At 30.8% G+C, this 19,468-nt stretch overlaps 1 protein-coding gene and 1 long non-coding RNA gene across 2 annotated transcripts in view; both read left to right on the top strand.

Moving 5' to 3' along the window:
- Positions 1-224: 224 nt before the first annotated feature.
- The window catches only part of LOC143048101 (perlucin-like protein), a 39,084-nt gene continuing 19,840 nt past the window's right edge, over positions 225-19,468 (top strand). The window contains exons 1-2 of the mRNA XM_076221552.1: positions 225-307; positions 7,620-7,880. Of these exons, the coding sequence (XP_076077667.1) occupies positions 7,643-7,880 (238 nt within the window). The 5' untranslated portion in view covers positions 225-307; positions 7,620-7,642. The remainder of the gene's footprint in view (positions 308-7,619; positions 7,881-19,468) is intronic.
- On the top strand, positions 8,142-18,826 carry LOC143048102 (uncharacterized). The gene is made up of 5 exons (XR_012969739.1): positions 8,142-8,235; positions 13,352-13,439; positions 15,238-15,351; positions 17,437-17,538; positions 18,744-18,826. It is a non-coding gene; the product is annotated as an uncharacterized LOC143048102 (long non-coding RNA).

Raw genomic sequence — 19,468 nt, 5'->3', positions numbered from 1 at the left:
TACAATGACGTATATTTTGTCAAAGTATTTAAACAATTAATCATCTATATTATTAATTGATGCATGCACTTTTCTTTATGTCATCATGTTAGGTAATGAAACATTAAATTGAAATTGTATATGTGTAAAGGTTAGGATTCAACGTCAGACGTAACACCGTAAAAATATTCTTATTCGATGAATCATATTTTCGTTCCGTTTTGGTATCTTTTTCATTTTAATGATGCCATCTGTTCGTATCAAATCACAATATTATTTCTGCACGACAATTTCCCAAAACGGGACACGACGCCTTATCGAGATACGAGTAAGTATATTTTCTTTAATTAATATGTACATAGTGAATATCATTAGGTACGTTATGCTCTTCATTATTTCCCTCAGTTTGCCTTAGTTTAGGTCTATAATTCCCTAACCTAAATATAATCACATTAGATTTAGAACAAATGGTCCGTATGGTCATTATTTTTATTAAAATTGCAGTTTTTAAAAGTAAACTTTGAAGAGAACAATTTGGAATAACTAGTAGAATTGAGAATGAAAATGGGGAATATGTCAAAGAGACAACAACCCGACCAAAGAGCAGACAACAGTCGAAGACCACCAATGGATCTTCAAAGCAGCGAGAAAATCCCGCAACCGGAGGAGGTCCTCAGCTAGCCTCTAAATAAAATTGTATACACGTTCAGCAAAAATTGACGTCATTCTGAATTCCTTGACAATGAACTAAAAATTTGAAATGTACCATACTAACAAAGGCTAGAGGCTCCTGACTTGTTTCTCTCAGTTTAAGTTTGTATCCCGAATTTGTTTTTTTTTTCTCAAACGATTTTTGACTTTCGAACAGCAGTATACTATTGTTGCCTTTATTTGGGGCAGGCGCAAACATGCATTTGGGTTAAACATGTTTTGTGAGATCTCAACCCTTTGCTATACCTCTAGCAAATTTAGAATAAGAAATACATAGCAATACGCACAGTAAAATTGAGTTTAAAAGAAGTTCGATGTCAGAGTAGGTAACAAAGGAAACTAATAAAAATGACAATGATACACAAATGAACAAAGGACTACTAGCAGTTACTGAAATGCCAGCTCCAGACCTCAATTAAACTGATTGAAAGATTATGTCTTCATCATATGACAATCAAGAACAATCCCTCCTGTAAAGGTTATTTTTATCATATAATCGTAAAAATATATGAGATGAACATAACCCGTATTATGCCAATAACTGGGTTTAGAAAAAAATATGTTTATTTCCGACGCCAAGATCCTATGAGTGAATCAATATTAATATCCAAATATGCAATCCTTAATGACTTGACAATAGTATCGTAACTAAATCCTTTCCAAGTAAGTCTGTTTAAAGGTTTGGGTAGCTTTTGAGGTGCATTCGAGACTTGACTTTATCAAATTATATTCAAGATCAAAACACAATGCTGTAAGGAAATTGGAGACCTCTTAAATCGAAATTGAAATGAGACTCTAGTACATTTAAGCTCCTTCGAAATGCTTAATTGATCTATCTAGAATAATTAATGTAAATTCAAGACCAGTGTTAGATTATATAGACAACACTTTAAAGAAAAAATAATCAAAACAATATCTCACTACCTTTGGAAAAATTACAATTTAAAAAAGAAAATGGTCATATTTGAATTACATCATCTGTTTTTATATATCATCAGTCCAGATGAGAATATGATACGTAATGTAATAATTCAATGTGTGCATTCATTTGAAATAATAACCAGATAAGGTTAAGCGATATCTTTTATGTCGAAATCATTATAGAAGAGGTTTATAAAACGCTCAATTAAAAAGTGCAGGGACTGAAAATTAAAAGGATTAAAAGACTTCATAACTCAAATTTAAAGCAGGTGATAATAGTCTTAGATGTATGATGTATTTGTTGTTAGTTGCTTTGAACTATCTGTCTATAAGTGCGAGTACTCTCAGACCTGTACTTAGTGTCTTTTAATTTTTGGGATGTAAAAGTACCCGCCCAATTCCATATGTATTTATAGCTGACTTTTATGGCTGACTATGCGGTATGGGCTTTGCCCATTGTTGAATGTCGTACGGTGACCTATAGTTGTTAATTTCTGTGTCATTTGGTCTCTTGTGGAGATTTGTCGCATTGGCAATCATACCACATCTTCTTTTCTATTTATTTTTTGGAGCAATAAATCTTATTGAACTAAGAAACATAAGCCTATGAAAGGTCATCAAATCTATTTTGACAAGAGGTTTTTTTATGCTTGTAAATTCCTTAATCAATTAAAAAAACCAAGATGTATTGCTGAATTCCTATCTTATTCATAGTGGAGAGAAAATATAAATATTGGTGGTTCAAGTATTTATCAAAAAAAACTTGGATAAAGGCAAAATGATATCAATTAAAATTTCCAACAATTGACTAAATTTTGACCAAAATGTTTTAAATAATTATGAAATATCACAGTTGCTTGAAGATCGGTAAAACGGGTTTAATATTGATGTAAAGGAGAAAACAACTAGACAACCGTTCAATGTAAGTATTGTCTTTGACTCAAAGAATGGTTCAAAGGACATTAACAAGGTATTGAATGAGAAGTGTATTATTTTTGCTGCAAAGGACAAATTTGAGAATACCATCTTAATTTGACTGGAATGAAATGGGAGTACACATATCGTGTACAAAATATACTAGAAGCACAAACATTTGTTGGTTCCAATAAAGAATTATCTTAGAATTTTGAAAACTAATACATTACTTTACAATTTGAAAATAAATATTAGCAATATATTGAAATTTTGCTAAGAAGAACCAAAGACACTGGATCATCTATTTTGGAGTGTTAAAAAGTCTCCAGTCTCTGGCATGCACTAAACAACTGGATCTTTGAAATCTGACAAATTTCGAACTGCCTTTGAATGCCAAAATTATTCTATTTGGTAACTTCAAAAATATCCTATTGAATTAAGTCAATAAAGAGATAATTCTGCTTACGAAATACTATATTTACCAACGAAAAATCAAATTACAAGAAGTTTTGCCAAATATAAATGGGTTGAAAAAAATATTTAAAGGAACATATAAACTTTGAAAAAAAACTCTTTCAATTAAAACCTCTCGAAAGAGGAATATAACAAATTTAAGAATATTTAATTATGTCGTTTATGGTGTATAAAAAGTTATATCACAAAATACCAAACTCCTAGGAAAAATACCACAAATCGATAGATACATGTATCCATGAACGAATTCAAATTCACTCCTTATCATAGTTATAAGATGATTATTTGTGTTTAACCTTATGTTATACTATTATATATTTAATTGATCTTTTTGATTTAAGAATTCCTTCCTGTGAATATTCAATTCTTTATACCTTTGTTAATACATGTGATTGTCTATTTTTTACAATGAAGCAAATCAATTATAAAAAAATAGTCTGTGTTTACTATATCAATTATATATCATTACTTATATAATAAAAGGAAATATACCCCTGTATAAGGTTTAGGGAGGGTAAAGCCCTATTAACATGTATAACCTGACCACTTTTTGTATATGGATGTATCACGTAGAAAAGCCTGTTTTTTTTTTTTTTTTAAATAAATATTAAATGATGTTTTTTTGTATTTTGTTGTTGTTATTATTCATGATGAAACATACTACAATATACTAGTCAAACACATATTTAAAGAAAAAAGGCATCTCTTGTAAGATGGATTAAGTCATAATGATACAACAAAAAGATATATAACAGTTGAATTGGTTATTTAAATACGGTTTCTTTCAATTATTTCATCAGTTCTATTTGACCTTTTTTGCAGGGGTAAGAAAATAATCAATGCTTTTTTTCTATATTTATTCAATATTTTGAATATTCAATGCAACCATATTTTATTGGCACTATGTTCTGTAGATTCGAATTTAGGGGCAGGGGAGCCGCCCTCCCTTTTTTGGGAAAACATGTTTTTGAATATTTAGTGGAGTGGCCGCCCTCAAATGGAAGTCAGTGAGCCCCTGTTGAAAATTACTGGATCCGTAACTGAATTGTACATTCATGTATATAGTTTTTAATTTGTAACAGCTTAACATACACTGTTTAACTGAAAAAAGGCACACCTAAATTACTTTTTTTGTGCTTGAAGGCAAGAAAATGTCATAATTTTGATCTGTCTAAAATAGATATATCAAGACATTTTGATTTACATTTTATTTCCAAATAATGTGATACTCTTTTCCCTTATTTAAAAAAAAAAAGTAAATCATTCAGTTTTTTTTAAAATTAAAATACATATTAGTTAGGTATAAAAGAGGGACGAAAGATACCAAAGGGACAGTCAAACTCATAAATCTAAAACAAACTGACAACGCCATGGCTAAAAATGAAAAAAGACAAACAGAAAAACAATAGTACACATGACACAACATAGAAAACTAAAGAATAAACAACACGAACCCCACCAAAAACTAGGGGTGATCTCAGGTGTATAAAATACCCTTTCTCTGTCTTTGTTTGTTGTTATTGTCGTTAATTTAAGTCTTTAAGAATATTTTTTTTCTAAATTCCTTTTGTTTCTAATAAGGCCATTAGTTTTCTAAATTGAATTGTTTTATATTTTTCATGTCAGTACATTTTTAGACGACTTTAAGGTACCTTTTTTTCATTGTTGAAGACCGTACGAATGCTTAAAATTGCTTATTTCAATTTTATTTGAACTTTGGCGGATAAAATTCTCATTGGCAACCATACCACATCACCTTATTTATATATGTTTTTTTTGTCTGTACAAATTATAACTTATACAAAAAAACTGTACAAATTATATGTTGTATTTTGACTTTGTACAAATTTAATACAAAAATTTGTTAAAACAACTTATTACTTTTACAATGATTTAAATTAAACGTTTAATATGATAAAAATGATACACACTGTTAAATTTTTAATTAATAACCAAATTACAAAAAAAATCCAGTTGGAGTCGGGGAAAAGTATTTGATACAGTCGTGCCAGTTGTTTCTGGTAGTACAATTGAAATTAACACCTCCAGTGATAATTTTGATAGTATTTTAGAGTTTGGCATCAATGACAATTCTGATTGTATAATATATATTAGTCGCAGTGATATTTATGATGGTTGAATAGAAATTAGCACCAGTGACAATCAGAATGACTCTTACATTTAAACAACAATTATACTTCACAGGAAGCGTGCGCTGTCTGACCAACAGATCTCACAGAAATAACTAACCAATTAAACGCAACGGAAAATATCAGAACTTGATCCTCAAAATATCTTAAGTGTTATTTTTTTTTTCTGAAGAATTTCTGTTCTGCATTGGAACCGCAATATGAATTTAAAAAGAATATTGCCGAGAAATCAAATTGAAGCTGTTTACACACACAGCTTCATTCGCAGCAACGGTTCCTGAACATTGAAACAACAATCTTATTTGCAAGAAACCCTGCAATGTATGTCCAACAGAACCAAAGCGAATATCTAACCAATACAACTAAATGGAAATTATCAGAGTAGGCCTTGGGGGATAATTTCATATGATCAATTCCTAAGTATGATCATGCCCTAACTGATCATCGAAATGCCTTAGTAATCATTATTTCTTGAGAATTGGGTTCCTCATTGGAACAACGGTTCATTAACTTCAACCTACGCTACGTGAAGCAGTTTAAAATCTTTAAAAGATAGTGGTCAGAGGTTTCTGTCATGTAAATTCAAAGAGGTGCAACACTTCAAAACCGTAATGTTAAATCCAAAAGATGCTGTGCAATACTCGATGCCATAATTCACTTTCGTGTTCAAACAAGTTAAACTGTATTATTGTATTTTGTAAATAAGGTTAATTGTGGGGCGTGGTCATTAAATAAACATTCTATAGTTTGTTTCAATGCTTTTATTTTTAACTAAATCTATACTATGAATTATTGGTCAAGTTTTAAGTTAATTTTAGTTAAATTTTGTACAAAATGTAATATATGTGCATGCCTTTTTTACAATTCGTTCAAAGTCAAAATACAAATAACGATTTTTGTGCAATAAATCTAAGAATAGAAATTTTGTTTTAATGAATATTTGTTAAATATCAAAAGGCATGATCAATAGTATTATAAAAAAAATTAAAAAATTAAAATCACAAAAATACTGAACTCAGAGGAAAATTCAAAACGGAAAGTCCCTTATCAAATGGCAAAATTAAATAATCGCACAAATGCGCTTTAATCTGGTTATTTAGATATATATGCAACTTATTACTGGAGGATAACGCTAAGACGTTATTACCATCCGAAAAATATTTAAATGAATAAAATTCCCAGGCATTTTGTTCTTTTTTTTTTGTCTATCTACCAATTAATTTTCAATATTCATTAACAGATATTGAACGTCCAATGACTTTAATGAAATGAGAATAAACAGATGTAGATCAATGGACAAATTCAATCAATCTATTTTAATAAGAAAAATAGGAAATCCAGTACAGATATATTATCTATATATATACAACTCGTCTAAACATCAACCCAGCAATGTTAGATCTGTAAATTTGCTTTCGCAAATTTGTTGTTCTTCCCTCGCCGGGATTCGAACCCATGCTACTACATAATGTACACAGCCATGTATCACCATCATTGATGGCGATCCGATGGATACATCTGTTGTAGAGTTGTCACTGACTCAGACGTACTCAGTTATATTTGGTATAATCATTTTGAGTTTCAAAGTTTGTTATATTTGGTATAATCATTTTGAGTTTCAAAGTTTGTTATATATTGCGTTGTATAGTGTTTAACAAGTTTATCGGGAGCGTTGAACACACAATTACAGAGTTCACAATTTTCTTCTTTATGAGTGTTCATATCCAGATGAAACTTGGTGAATAATTTATGTTATTATGAACATAATTAGATAATAAGTAAAAAATCGTAAATTTTTCCTTGAAGACTAAAAGAATCAATGCAAATGTTGATATGAGCACCTTGAATAATTTATATGTTATTAATAAACAGTGTCATTGGAAGCTTTAACCTTTACTGTTTAGTTCATTTTTGGTAATATCCTGTTGTTGTGGCTTATTATTTTTGAATCCTCCGCTGGTTATTGGGCTATGGTTATTTTTTGTATCATTGTCTTTCATTTTTGTTTATGTGCCTTGTCTGTATGCCATTTGGGTTTTTTTATGACATATTTGCTTGTTTTTTTAATAGTGATTAGTGTTATAACACAATGTAGACTGCTGTATCCCTATATTTTACATTTTTACATCTATGTCTGTTTGTTTTGTTAACACATATTTGTTAATAAAATGAAATGGATACGATTGTTGTACAAGTGAGAGGTTTACCTAGCTTTAAAACCAGGTTAAATCCAACATTTAGAACATATGGAAATGTCTGTACCAAAAACAGAACTATTGCAGTTGCTTTTCAACCGCTTGATATGTTTGAGCTTTCGGTATTGTCATTAATAAAGGACTTTCTAATTTGAATTTTTGCTTAAAATTTTGAGAGAATTCAAAATTCATAAAAAATCATAATTGGACTCATAAGAAATCAGTAGACAAAATGAAGAACTATTTCTATCTTAAAGTGTTATACACTATTTAGTTTTAGGTTCTTAATTATCAAAGATGATTATCATATATATTGTGGTCTTGATAACCGTCAGCTCTGTAAGTGCATCAACTAAATGCATCTCTCAACCGGCTATTAAGAAGTACGAAGAATTACGTGGACCGTTGCAAGATATAGAGAACTACCTAAATAAATGCCATGGATCCTACACTTCAAAAGAACCAATCACATCCTTGCGTCAGTCGATCAAGAAAATTGAGAAACAGATTGCTGCAGTTAATAAGATATTTTATGGTAAGTCAGTAAGCTTTTACTGTTTTGTAAAAACAAAAATACTAGAAGCTTTTATTGACCTTAAAACTGCTCATTTGGTCCATATTTGCAAATGTATATACAAATGTCATTTTTTGTACATTAGACAATTTTCAAGAAATAAAAATGTGTACAATAGAACCCCATACATTCGTTATCTATTTTCTGCGTACTTGTACCATCTTTGTCAATTAAATTGTCATATTATTGGAGTTTGGTTGAATATATCAATACATGTATGTTGTTTTTTAAACAGAGAAAATGGTCTGATGAACAGCAACATAATGGACATTGCTATATTTTTTCTAAAGACAAACTGCCATGGGAAAAAGCCAAGGTTTGTAATGACAATTCCAACATAAGTACTTTTATGCTTAGATAATTCTTAAGATTTCACGTCAAGTTCATAAGTGTTTTTGTTTTAACAAATCACAAAAAATTCCAGTTTTATGGTCAAACTTTAAAAGAAAGAATGTTATAATTGTGCGATAAACATACTCAATCTGAACTATTCAAACATCTATTTACAGTTTTATAGTTTTCGACTAATGAATATGAATATCCCTTTGATATCTTTTGTCTCTTTTTTTATATATATACTACAAATGTCCCCTGAACTTTTGTTGGATGACCTACACTCAATTACATATACATTTGTAAAAAGACATAAAGTTATAATAAAATATATCGACGTTCAATGCTTTATAATAAGTAAACACGCATACCAGAAATGCAAAAAATCATAAATTATGCACTTACGTGTACATTAAAATTAAGCCAATAGAAACAATTTAAAAATACCAAATTTGACAATTTTACCTTTAAAAAGGTTAAATTATTGATTTGCAAATGTTTTTGCTAAAGGACAAGGTATGATAAGGGCTATTTTTGGCCCCCTCTCCAAATAAGTTTAAATTGATATCAATGATGGTCTTAGTGTAGACACTTGAAAAAATAATGATTTTATTGTGTTCCGGTGAAAGGAAGGTTGCCTAGCAACGGTTTTTATTAAGAATGAAAATTATCACATATTAATTGCTTTATCAGTAAAAATTTAAATATTTGCACATGCTATTGTTTGTCCAAGAAGAACTTGAAGTCACAAATGAAAATACCCTTTGATTTTGTTTATTATATGCTTAAAAACAACCTTGGCAACAGAAATGTTGCCTAGCAACGGTTAAAAAATTGGTTCTTGCCCCTCTTAAGTATGAATTAAGCTGTTGTTTGAAGATTTTTCTTTCCATTTGGTGTTTCATTCCAATATTTTTTCATATACATCTTTTTTTATTCTTTACAAATTCCGTATTGAGCATAGCAACAAGTGTTGTTTAGCAACAGCAAAACATGTTTAAATTAAAGCCAACTACAAATCAATAAGTCATTTTATTGAACAAATTAAATTGAACGCAATGCAGATTGTCTGTTTGTGAACATGTTTAGTTAGAAATGAAAACTTAGTTCAATTGTAGGTCACTACACGCTGATCAACAACTAAGTTACATAACAAGTGCATATCAACCATGCAATAATAGGTTCTTTATATTTTTATAAGTATGAGCTTAGTTATTTTTTAAGAATATACTTCCTAATACGGTGTTACACTATAATATAAACATCTAGATTATCATTATTTTTTGGACGAATCCTATATCGAGTATAGAATCCCACATCTTGCTAAGCAACATCAAACATTTTTTTAAATTGTAGACCACTGCAAAATCTTTGTTTCAATGTGAAAGTCTTTTCATGAAAACAAGAATATATAGGATTTAATAATTTGAGATGAGTTTGAACAGCTTTTAAAGATACTTAACAGTTAATGGAACGAAAGAGACGTGACTTGTACCACTTACAGACATTGTGTGGAATAAAATGTCTAATCCAGGCAATTACGATTTAATATGATGTAGGGGTTGGAATGTGTCCTCTGCATGGGTACAAAACCTATGGTGAATTAGAAACGACTTATCAAGGCAAAAAAGGGGGGTGTATAAATCATTTTTGGAGTTATTAACGAGGCATTAATTGACCTAAGAAATTAAGCCTATTGTGCAGTAAAGAAACTGGCATAGCCTGTAAGAACATATATGGTTTAAGGGTTGGACAATCATTTAACCATGAAAGTTAAAGGTCAATTAATTGGACCTTGAGATCAACGGTAAATGTCATAATGATTTTAAATTGAGAATGGAAATGGGGAATGTATCAAAGAGACAACAACCCGACCATAGAAAAAACAACAGCAGAAGGTCACCAACAGGTCTTCAATGTAACGAGAAATTCCCGCACCCGGAGTCGTCCTTCAGCTGGCCCCTAAACAAATATATACTAGTTCAGTGATGATGAACGCCATACCTAATTTCCCAATTGTACACAAGAAACTAAAATTAAAATAATACAAGACTAACAAAGACCAGAGGCTCCTGACTTGGGACAGGCGCGAAAATGCGGCGGGGTTAAACATGTTTATGAGATATCAACCCCTCTCCCTATACCTCTAGCCAATGTAGAAAAGTAAACGCATAACAATACGTACATTTAAAATTCAATTCAAGAGAAGTCCGAGTCTGATGTCAGAAGATGTAACCAAAGAAAATAAACAAAATTAGACTGTTATGATATTTGAGTCATGGCTATACACTGTATGCCAAATATCATAAGTCAATGTATAAAAACTAAATAAGTGTAGACCGGGACAAGTGTGTATGAGAATAAAATTCCAAAAAAGAAGAAGAATAGTTATGTTTTTGAAGTATACTGATATTTCTATATGAAGATAACTTCAAATGCAAAACGTTCCTAAGCTTGAAAACATGTTTGTTTGAAAATAATCATCTGTAAAGTTAGATTAAAGGGTGCTTGAAATTTCCTGAAGTTTTGTCAATGGGGGCACATATTCGCCGTTTTTACACATCTATTTAAAACCAAATAAATGCAGCTTTTTATAATATTTATCAAATAAATTTCATTATAGATGAACGGCAGACATTTCAAAGGTGTAAAAAAACAGAAATTTAGGCCAATCAGTCAAAAAATTACTAAGAAAAAAATCTTTGAAAATCCTGTTTTTCATTCAGGAAATTGTTGTCCGTTTTTCGGTCTTTTGCAGTTAGTGCCGTAATTTTGTTAAAGTTTAAAAAATAATCATATTTGTTAAAAAATTTTAATTTATCGGCATATTTTCTTCCATTTCAGCCATCCTTTGAAGTGTTTATACCTCAAAATCATAAAACGGCGAAATTGTGTCCCCGGCGAATATGGGCCTCCCACTCTATGTTGCAAAAGTTATTTTTTTTGGGTGGATGTGTATGTTTAAGCGCGGATTCATATAAGATGGATTCTTACAGTATGCACCCTTTTATTAATTCATTGTACAATTTAATAAATATAATAAATGAATTAAAACGCCTGATATCGTGGGTTCTGACACCGGCCTGGTCAAACTTAAGACTTAAAAATTGGTATTTGCTGATTTCCGTTAATCAACTAGTTGGATCGGAGTGTCAAGTTAGGGTAATATGTCTTCCAACGGACTGTAACCTTTTAAGGTATAGCACAATAACAATTAATGAAACAAACAACCCATGCAGCAACATGATGTCCAAAAGTTAGCACTTTGTGTAAACATGAATTATTATTGAAATAGTAACTTTTATGAATTAACTGTTAACAAAACTGTTGTTTGCAAAAACTACGGATAATATATTCAGGAATAAATAAACTTTATTTACAAAAAAAAAAAAATAAAATCGGAATTTTGAACCTTTTTAATATGGTCATTAGACATTTTTTATTCGACCGTCACTGATGAGTCTTTTGTATGCGAAACACACGTCTTACAAGCAAGATATCTTTAATTATGATGCGTTTTATTCCTTTCATATTCCATACTTATTTTATTTTCTTTGACGTGTAAATATCTGAATAAAAAATAAAAGAAGCTTTTATTCTTTTGAATATGTTTAAATTCATTATACATGTAGTGCTGTTATTTTAGAAGAAATACGAAGTAGCACGCGTTGTCGTCAAGATAGAACAACGAGAAGGCAGGTGACAATTACAAATAATAAGTCCAATAAATTCAACACCATGACCAAAAAAATATTAACTCAAGATACATAATTTAGATCATAAAAGTGTTGGATAGTTTTGTTTAATCTTGATTATTGTTACACTTACACAATTAACTAATTAAAATTGTCACATGGTGTCTACTTATGTGATATGAATAACAATATATGTTATTATTCACAGTTCTGTAGTTTATTTTCGCCATCTGTATTTTTATTAAATGATTGTCTAAAATGTTAACTTGGCATGCCATACTTGGTAGAAATGCGGACGTGAAAGAAAGCACTTTTCAACAAAGTGTCAACGGAGATTAAAACATTCCAGGGCGACGATTTTGTCAATAATGAAACAAAATACGTATATGCACTTTTTGAGTATGAACCAGTTATTATATTCATTCACAATAACGTTCCCAGTATTTCTCTGAAGTTTATCACAGTTCCGTCTAATTTTGGGTCATATTTCGACGGTCTGCTAAAATGTCACTTTAAATTCAAGAATAATGAGTAAAGGAATATCCTGTTTTCCTGTCTCAAATATGTTTATTTTTCTTCCTAAATAAACTAGCCATTATTATAGCGTAGCAAGAATACATTTCCGTCGTCGGATCTAGTAAATACCGGAAATCATCTCCGGTCCGCAGTTCGGTTAAAAATTTCGATGATTCAATGAAAACAACGACGATTTTTTGTCACTTTTTTGAATTTTTAACTATGAGCGTACTTACGACCCACTAAAATATTTGAACTGCATCAACATTTATGTTCAAGGAATGCCTGGTATAAATATGATCGTGGGTCGTAGGTACGCTCATAGCTTAAAATGCAGAAAAAGGTTTGGAAACTGCCATTTTTCTGCCCTTTTCCAGAATCTTGAGGTCTTTACAGCAACAGGGCATGAATAATATCAACGGAAGTTGACAAATCTATTAATGTTTACAAAAATATAGGTTTTAAACTTTAAAAATAATGTATTATATTTAATAGCAAGTCACTTTTAATTTGAACGAAATTAGGGGGCCGTTCTCTGATGCTTATCGTACCTTGTCCTTTGAAAAGATGAAACCAAACTGACAACAAACAGAGAAGAAGCATTTCTTGATTACCCTTTTATGAATATTTTAGACAAATCAAATTTCCTATTTTAATTGTTTGTTGAATTCATAGCTAACGCATCTTTTATTGTGTCACATGTATCTTCACACAGTTTGACTGTCCCTTTGGTATCTTTCGTCCCTCTCTTATATAAAGATAAAATGTTTTATCTTTTTGTTTAGCCCTTCTTGCAGATATGTACCGCAAATACTCGAAGTTTGTGAAAAGAATATCTGATTTTATATTACAAGTAATGTATATTTTAAACATATAATATGTTTTCAGAAAAGATGCCATGAGATCCACGGCTATTTAGTGAAAATTGACAATGAAACAGAGAACCAATGGATAACCGAACGTGCAAGAAAGAAAAGTGAGTCAATGAAATTTCGCAGTTAACTGGTAACAGTAATTAGATGAGTGGAAAGTAAAATTACAAAAATACTGAACTCCGAGAAAAATTCAAAACGGAAAGTCGATAATCAATACACTTATTACACACACGTTTATCTTTCCTAGTATTTAAGAACAGATTTCGTCTTCAAATAATTTACTTGATTGTAAATGGTAAATAGTAATCATATTAGTCAATATTTTATAAAAGAAAAGAGAATTTATAACTAAAGGTTGTACGGATTTCAACAATGAACAAAGCCCATAACGCAAAGTCAGATACAAAAGGCCCCGAAATGACAAATGTAAAAGAATTCATACGTGGAAACTAATGTATGTACAAAATAATGAACGAAAAACAAGTATGAAACACATCAACAAACGTCAACCACTGAATTACAGGCTCCTGATCTTGTTCATTTTCAGTTATTTCAGTTATTTAAGGTTATTTTGTCTATTTAAATGTTTAAATAAACTCATCATAGATATCAGGACTAAATTTTGTATATACGCCAGACGCGCGTTTCGTCTACAGTTATCATCCATCGTTGACCATATCGCAATGAATCCGGGAAAATTGAGGAAATAACGAGGGGAGGTGCAAACGGGGAAAGTTAGAAATATTAGTCAAAGAAAGACAGCCAGACCCATGGCCAACAGAAAAGAGATGAAAGGCCAAACAAAGATTAAACCTACCCGAACAATAAAGTTTGAGCAACACGAACCCTATAAAATAAACCAAACTTGACTCAGTGCTGAATTGGGGTATTGCAAATAATCAGTTCCTCTATACCCCGATCCATTCGTGTTGGTTCTTACTTCAAGTAATAATCCGATGGTTTATCCATTTTGGTGAATATTGGGAATAGGACAGGATTGAGTACAATTGGACAAAATCATAAGTCACATGGTATAACACTGATATCTCTTTTATACTTGTAATCCAAACATTGTGATGTCAATACAACCTATATTATTTCATTTTTTTTCCACATAACCAAGTACTTGTAAGCAGGAGAACACTTATTTCTTTTAAGAATATCATTCTCTGCAATATACGGGCAACAATTTGTGCAGATATTGGAGCCGATGAGTAGCCCCGACTCTGGAAACTCGTTACTTTACCTTATTGTTTGCATAATGTTTGATTAGTTTCATCATCAACCACTGGCTATTTTAATTTGCCATTATCAAATTTAGAATCAAGATAACTCGTGTGGTAAAATTGTTATTTGTTTTAAATCATCTGACGACTGTCTTTTTAAAATGATGTGCATATGTTCATATGTCTATTTTCTATATTGTCGCTTTTACCTATATTTCACTTGAAAGGAGGGAGATTCGTTGGATGTATCAAAATCACAGAAAGTTTATGTCAAACGAGTTTGTTTATTCATCAGAGTTTTTTTTACAATGTAAAAGAAGATGTGGTATGATTGCCAACGAGACAACTCTCCACAAGAGACCACATGACAAACAAATCATTTTGTGCCGTAGATATTTTTTGTAACAATGGTTTGAATAACTAAATACATCAATAATTTGATAAGCTGTATTTATAAGTCTATGTTAAATGGGTAACACCGTTTTAGTAATTTCCAATATCTGTTTTAAGAAGATTAGTTAACACACTTTAAAAAAACTGCTTCCTTGTATACAAAAAAAATTGAAATACAATTCAAAGTTTCCGGAACAAAAAGAATTCACATTTCAAATATAAGCAATTTATTACTGTTTAAACAATGATTACGTTTGTCAAAATATGAGCTTCTTTTTAGGTGGAACTTACTGGATAGGCTTGTCTTTTGAGGTAAATTATCAATGGAAGTGGACCAATGAACAGAAGAGACCTGATTTTCTTAAATTTAAAAAAGGATATCCAACGAAAAACAGTAAGATATTTTTGTTTCAGAAAAGTGAAAAAAAGGATAGTTTTTGTTTTGTTACAAATAATTTAAAAAAAAATATTAAAGTTTTTGTTTTGTTACAAATAAGTAAAGAAAAAGGAGAGTTTTTTGTTTTGTTAAATCAATCACAGTGGTATTTACCTTATAAGGAGGTTAGCGGAGTTTAAAAATACATAGATTTTTGGATGTAACACGTTGTCTGATTTGGTTGTACTTTTTTATCAGCTCATAGACACAATGTTGGCAATGGACCATGGCGTCATCAACGTTTTTCTATGTTTAACTCTTTTCAAATGGAATTTATGATTAAATTATAAGTAATATCACCACATTATAGTACGTCACATCCGGTTGCAAACGAAAAAGGGTCAAAAATTATTTTCCCTTGAATTTGACAGTTGAAGGAAATAAATCCTTCATTTCATTGAAGTAAAAATAATCTGGGTTATAAACATCTAGCTTGGGTGTTTATAGTTTAAGCATATTTATTCATCATCAATACAAATATATAATCATACAAAATACACAATAATAACTTTATGAACACCATTTTTCTTTAATTGATGTTTCCATAGAATTTTTTTGAAACTTGAGGTTACATGGTTACTAAAGCTTGTCCACAGGTTCAAAAAAATGAAAACTTGATTGGTTATCTTCCAGTGATGATTATTTTCTTATATGCAATGAAATGACATGTGATTTTTTCTATAGTTCTGGACAGTATAAAACTCATGCAACGTATGCTATATTTGAAACCACGATAAATTCTGAACAACATTTTAAAAAGTGCAAATTTAAAAAAGACTAATAGGGGAACATCAATGATGGTAGTGCATCTGTTATGTTTTTCTGTGTATTCGATATAATACCTTGATGACGATTGAACTAATCACTGAATCACTAGTAGGCGATTAATTCAGCCATATTTCATGAGGGGAAGCTTGGCTATCCATAGTCTGCATTAAACGAAGTAAATTCTTGGCCGGTTGTGTGCCTGTGTTTCATTGCATGTACCAAATCAGGAGTATGGCAGTTGTTATCAGATTTCTATAGTTCGATGTTATGTTGTACTGTTACACTACTGTCCCAGGTTGGGGGAGGGTTGGGATCCCGCTAACATGTTTAATCCCGCCACATTCTCTACGTATGGGCCTTTCACAAGTCAAGAGCCTGTAATTCAGTGGCTGTCTTTTGTTTATGAGTTACATATTTGTTTTTCGTTCATTTATTGTACATAAATTAGGCCGTTAAGTTTCTCGTTTGAATTGATTTACATTTTCATTTCGGGGCATTTTATAGCTGACTATTCGGTATGAGCTTTGCTCATTGTTGAAGGCCATACAATGACCTATAGTTGTTAATTTCTGTGTCATATATGATTCTTGTAGTGATTGTCTCATTGGCAATCATACCACATCTTCTTTTTTATATATGTATCTATGTAGATTGGCGTTTGTCTTTGAAGCAGTTCAGTGTTTCTGTTAACGTTGTTACGTGTTTTCCTTAAAGTTTATGTGTTTCCCTCGGTTTTAGTTTGTGACCCGCTTTTGTTTCAGTTAAATCGAGTTATGACTATAAAACAGCGGTATACTATTATTGCCTTTATTTACCATGACGGATAGTTGTATGACCACTTGAACATCTAAAAATAAATAAGACAAGCAGCAAAAAAATCAATGTATAAGGGTTGAAGAAGAAGGGTCTAAATTTTACAACGTCAAATCGTTTGGGTTTCAAGGTACAAGTGACTTTTAAAATGATCGGCGGTTTATGGCTCAACTCTCACATGCTCATTTTAGCATACGATGATTTTTCGATATTATCAGTACACTTGTATTTTGTTAATTCAAAAAACGAATTCAATTTCCATCTAATTAAATTCAATCAACTTAAAGAATTTGCAATACTCATGTAAAAGAAAATTTCGAATTGAAAATATGCGTACATAATAAGACAAGTACCATACGAAAATGAATTGATGGTTTGTTTGTTCGAAGTACACACATACACGACTGTTTGTAGAACTTTATACATATATCCGTTAAATAATTCTAGTAATTAAAATTTCAGGTAGTATTCCAAGATGCGTTTTCCTGTATTACTCCGACTATGGATACTGGCAAAATTACCAATGCAATTATTCCACAAACTACATCTGTGAGACTGATAAATGTAAGTCTAAAACACATTTTAAATAATGCCAAATTACTTAGTGTATACGTAATGATAATTTGTTTTTGGTGAATTTGCATGCATATCAGTGGAAACGTACCCTGTCGTTGGACGTAATGTAGGTCTTGGAATTATACGATTTCCTTTTTTTCATCTTGATTTGTATTTTCTTATTTAATTTATAAGATTTCGAAAAACTTGGTGACCTTAATTCACTCTTAAACTATCCAACTTTATCATCGTATGACCTGTATATTTTTGTTTCTTATATTAATTTACTTATTCATAATATTCTTCATGTATAAAACTGAAATTTCTAAATGCAATCTAATGCTATTAATCAATTGTGTTGTCCTGGTGTACTGTCGTAAATTCATGGGAGATTTCCGCTGTTATTATGTGATGTACATGTTGTAATGTACATGTATATGTTTCAATTATTTATTTCTCAGTCTTGTGTGTTCTAATGTTTAATTGTGGTTTTTTTTCGATTACGTCAGGTTGTCTTTCATGTAATATTATTGCATTGTCATATAAGCGGGAGGTTTGGCTTACCATATAAACAGTTACAACCCATCTTATTTTTTCTTTCTCAAATTGTCCTGTTCAAAGTTAGTAATTTGGCAGTTGTTATTAAATAGTTTCTCTGGATGTTCGCGTTTGCTTTTGTTGTTTTCTGTTGATCCGATATTTTTCACTTATAGTTGAAGTGTTTCTTCAGGTTTTGGTTCGTGACTCTGATTTGTTTTCGCTTAATCGATCTATGACCATTGAAAAGCAGTATTACAACTGTTGCCATAACGCAAATGCTTGTCAATCATTCAAATGCAAACATGCTCTAAAGTTTTCTTTAAATAATGTAACCGCAAACATACTGAGTTTTTTTGCTACTTAATTTGAATAGTTTGCTTCCAACGAAAAAGTGTCAAATTATTTTTTCTATCTGTTTTAACCACTAAAAATATGTAAATCCATTGATTCTTTACAGAACGAATTGTGTGTTAAAATTGATGCGGTTTTTTTTATGTTAGTTGGTTGTACTTATAGGAACTTTGTAAGAATGCAATATTGGGATTGATTGGGATTGATATATCTGTACATATGCAATTTGTAGAAACTTTTAACCCATAGAATTTGATAGTAACAACAATCAATTTACTTATTTAGGTTGAAGACACCTTTAGTATATCAATTTTATTTTGTAGGCGTGTAGAGATAAAGTAAGAAAGGAATAGAAGAATGTTTACAGTTGAATCAAATTTAATAAATTTCAAGCATCAAATTGTCATTTTTCTTCTTCATTTGCGTAAGGATGAAAACTCCTATCAAAACTCAGTTTTCCAATAAATGCCAATCATCCTATGTTTGAACAAATGAGACTTTCGTCGAGGTTTTATTTGAGCATGAAACGGTAGTGCCTTTACTTCTTTTAGTGTTTTAGTCCTTTGTTGTTTTTTTTATTTACCTTGACCAAAGCTTTTTTTAAGAGTTCCATATTAGATGTAGATTTCCGATCGGCCATGTCATAATATCGATGCCTGCTTAAGTACATTTCCTCCTGTTTTTACATTTGTTTTAACTCTATATTAAGATAACGTCGATTCTAATGTTCTTATGAATGAATTAGTATTCTGTTTTGGCATTATGATTTTTCTGTCTACAATTGTTTATTAAACGGTGGTTTTGTTTTTATTAATACGTTAAAAATTGAAGGAATCGATCGGTTTACAGTGACTGTTATGATTCTAATTATACAAGCCACTTTTTAAGGCAGTTCTGGTATCTATAAATTAAAAATGACATCTTTCGTGCAACTCAGGACCTCAATGACTCCCTGGCAAGGCGTTAGTTTGCCAAGAATGTGCTGAGATCATCAGTGGCTTTTATTCTTGATACATAGCTTAGGTAAAATTGAGAATGGAAATGGGGA

This window comes from Mytilus galloprovincialis, chromosome 10 (genome assembly GCF_965363235.1).
Source record: "Mytilus galloprovincialis chromosome 10, xbMytGall1.hap1.1, whole genome shotgun sequence".
Lineage (NCBI taxonomy): Eukaryota > Metazoa > Mollusca > Bivalvia > Mytilida > Mytilidae > Mytilus > Mytilus galloprovincialis.
Note: the sequence above shows the minus strand (reverse complement) of the source record. Positions and strands in the feature narration are given on the sequence as shown.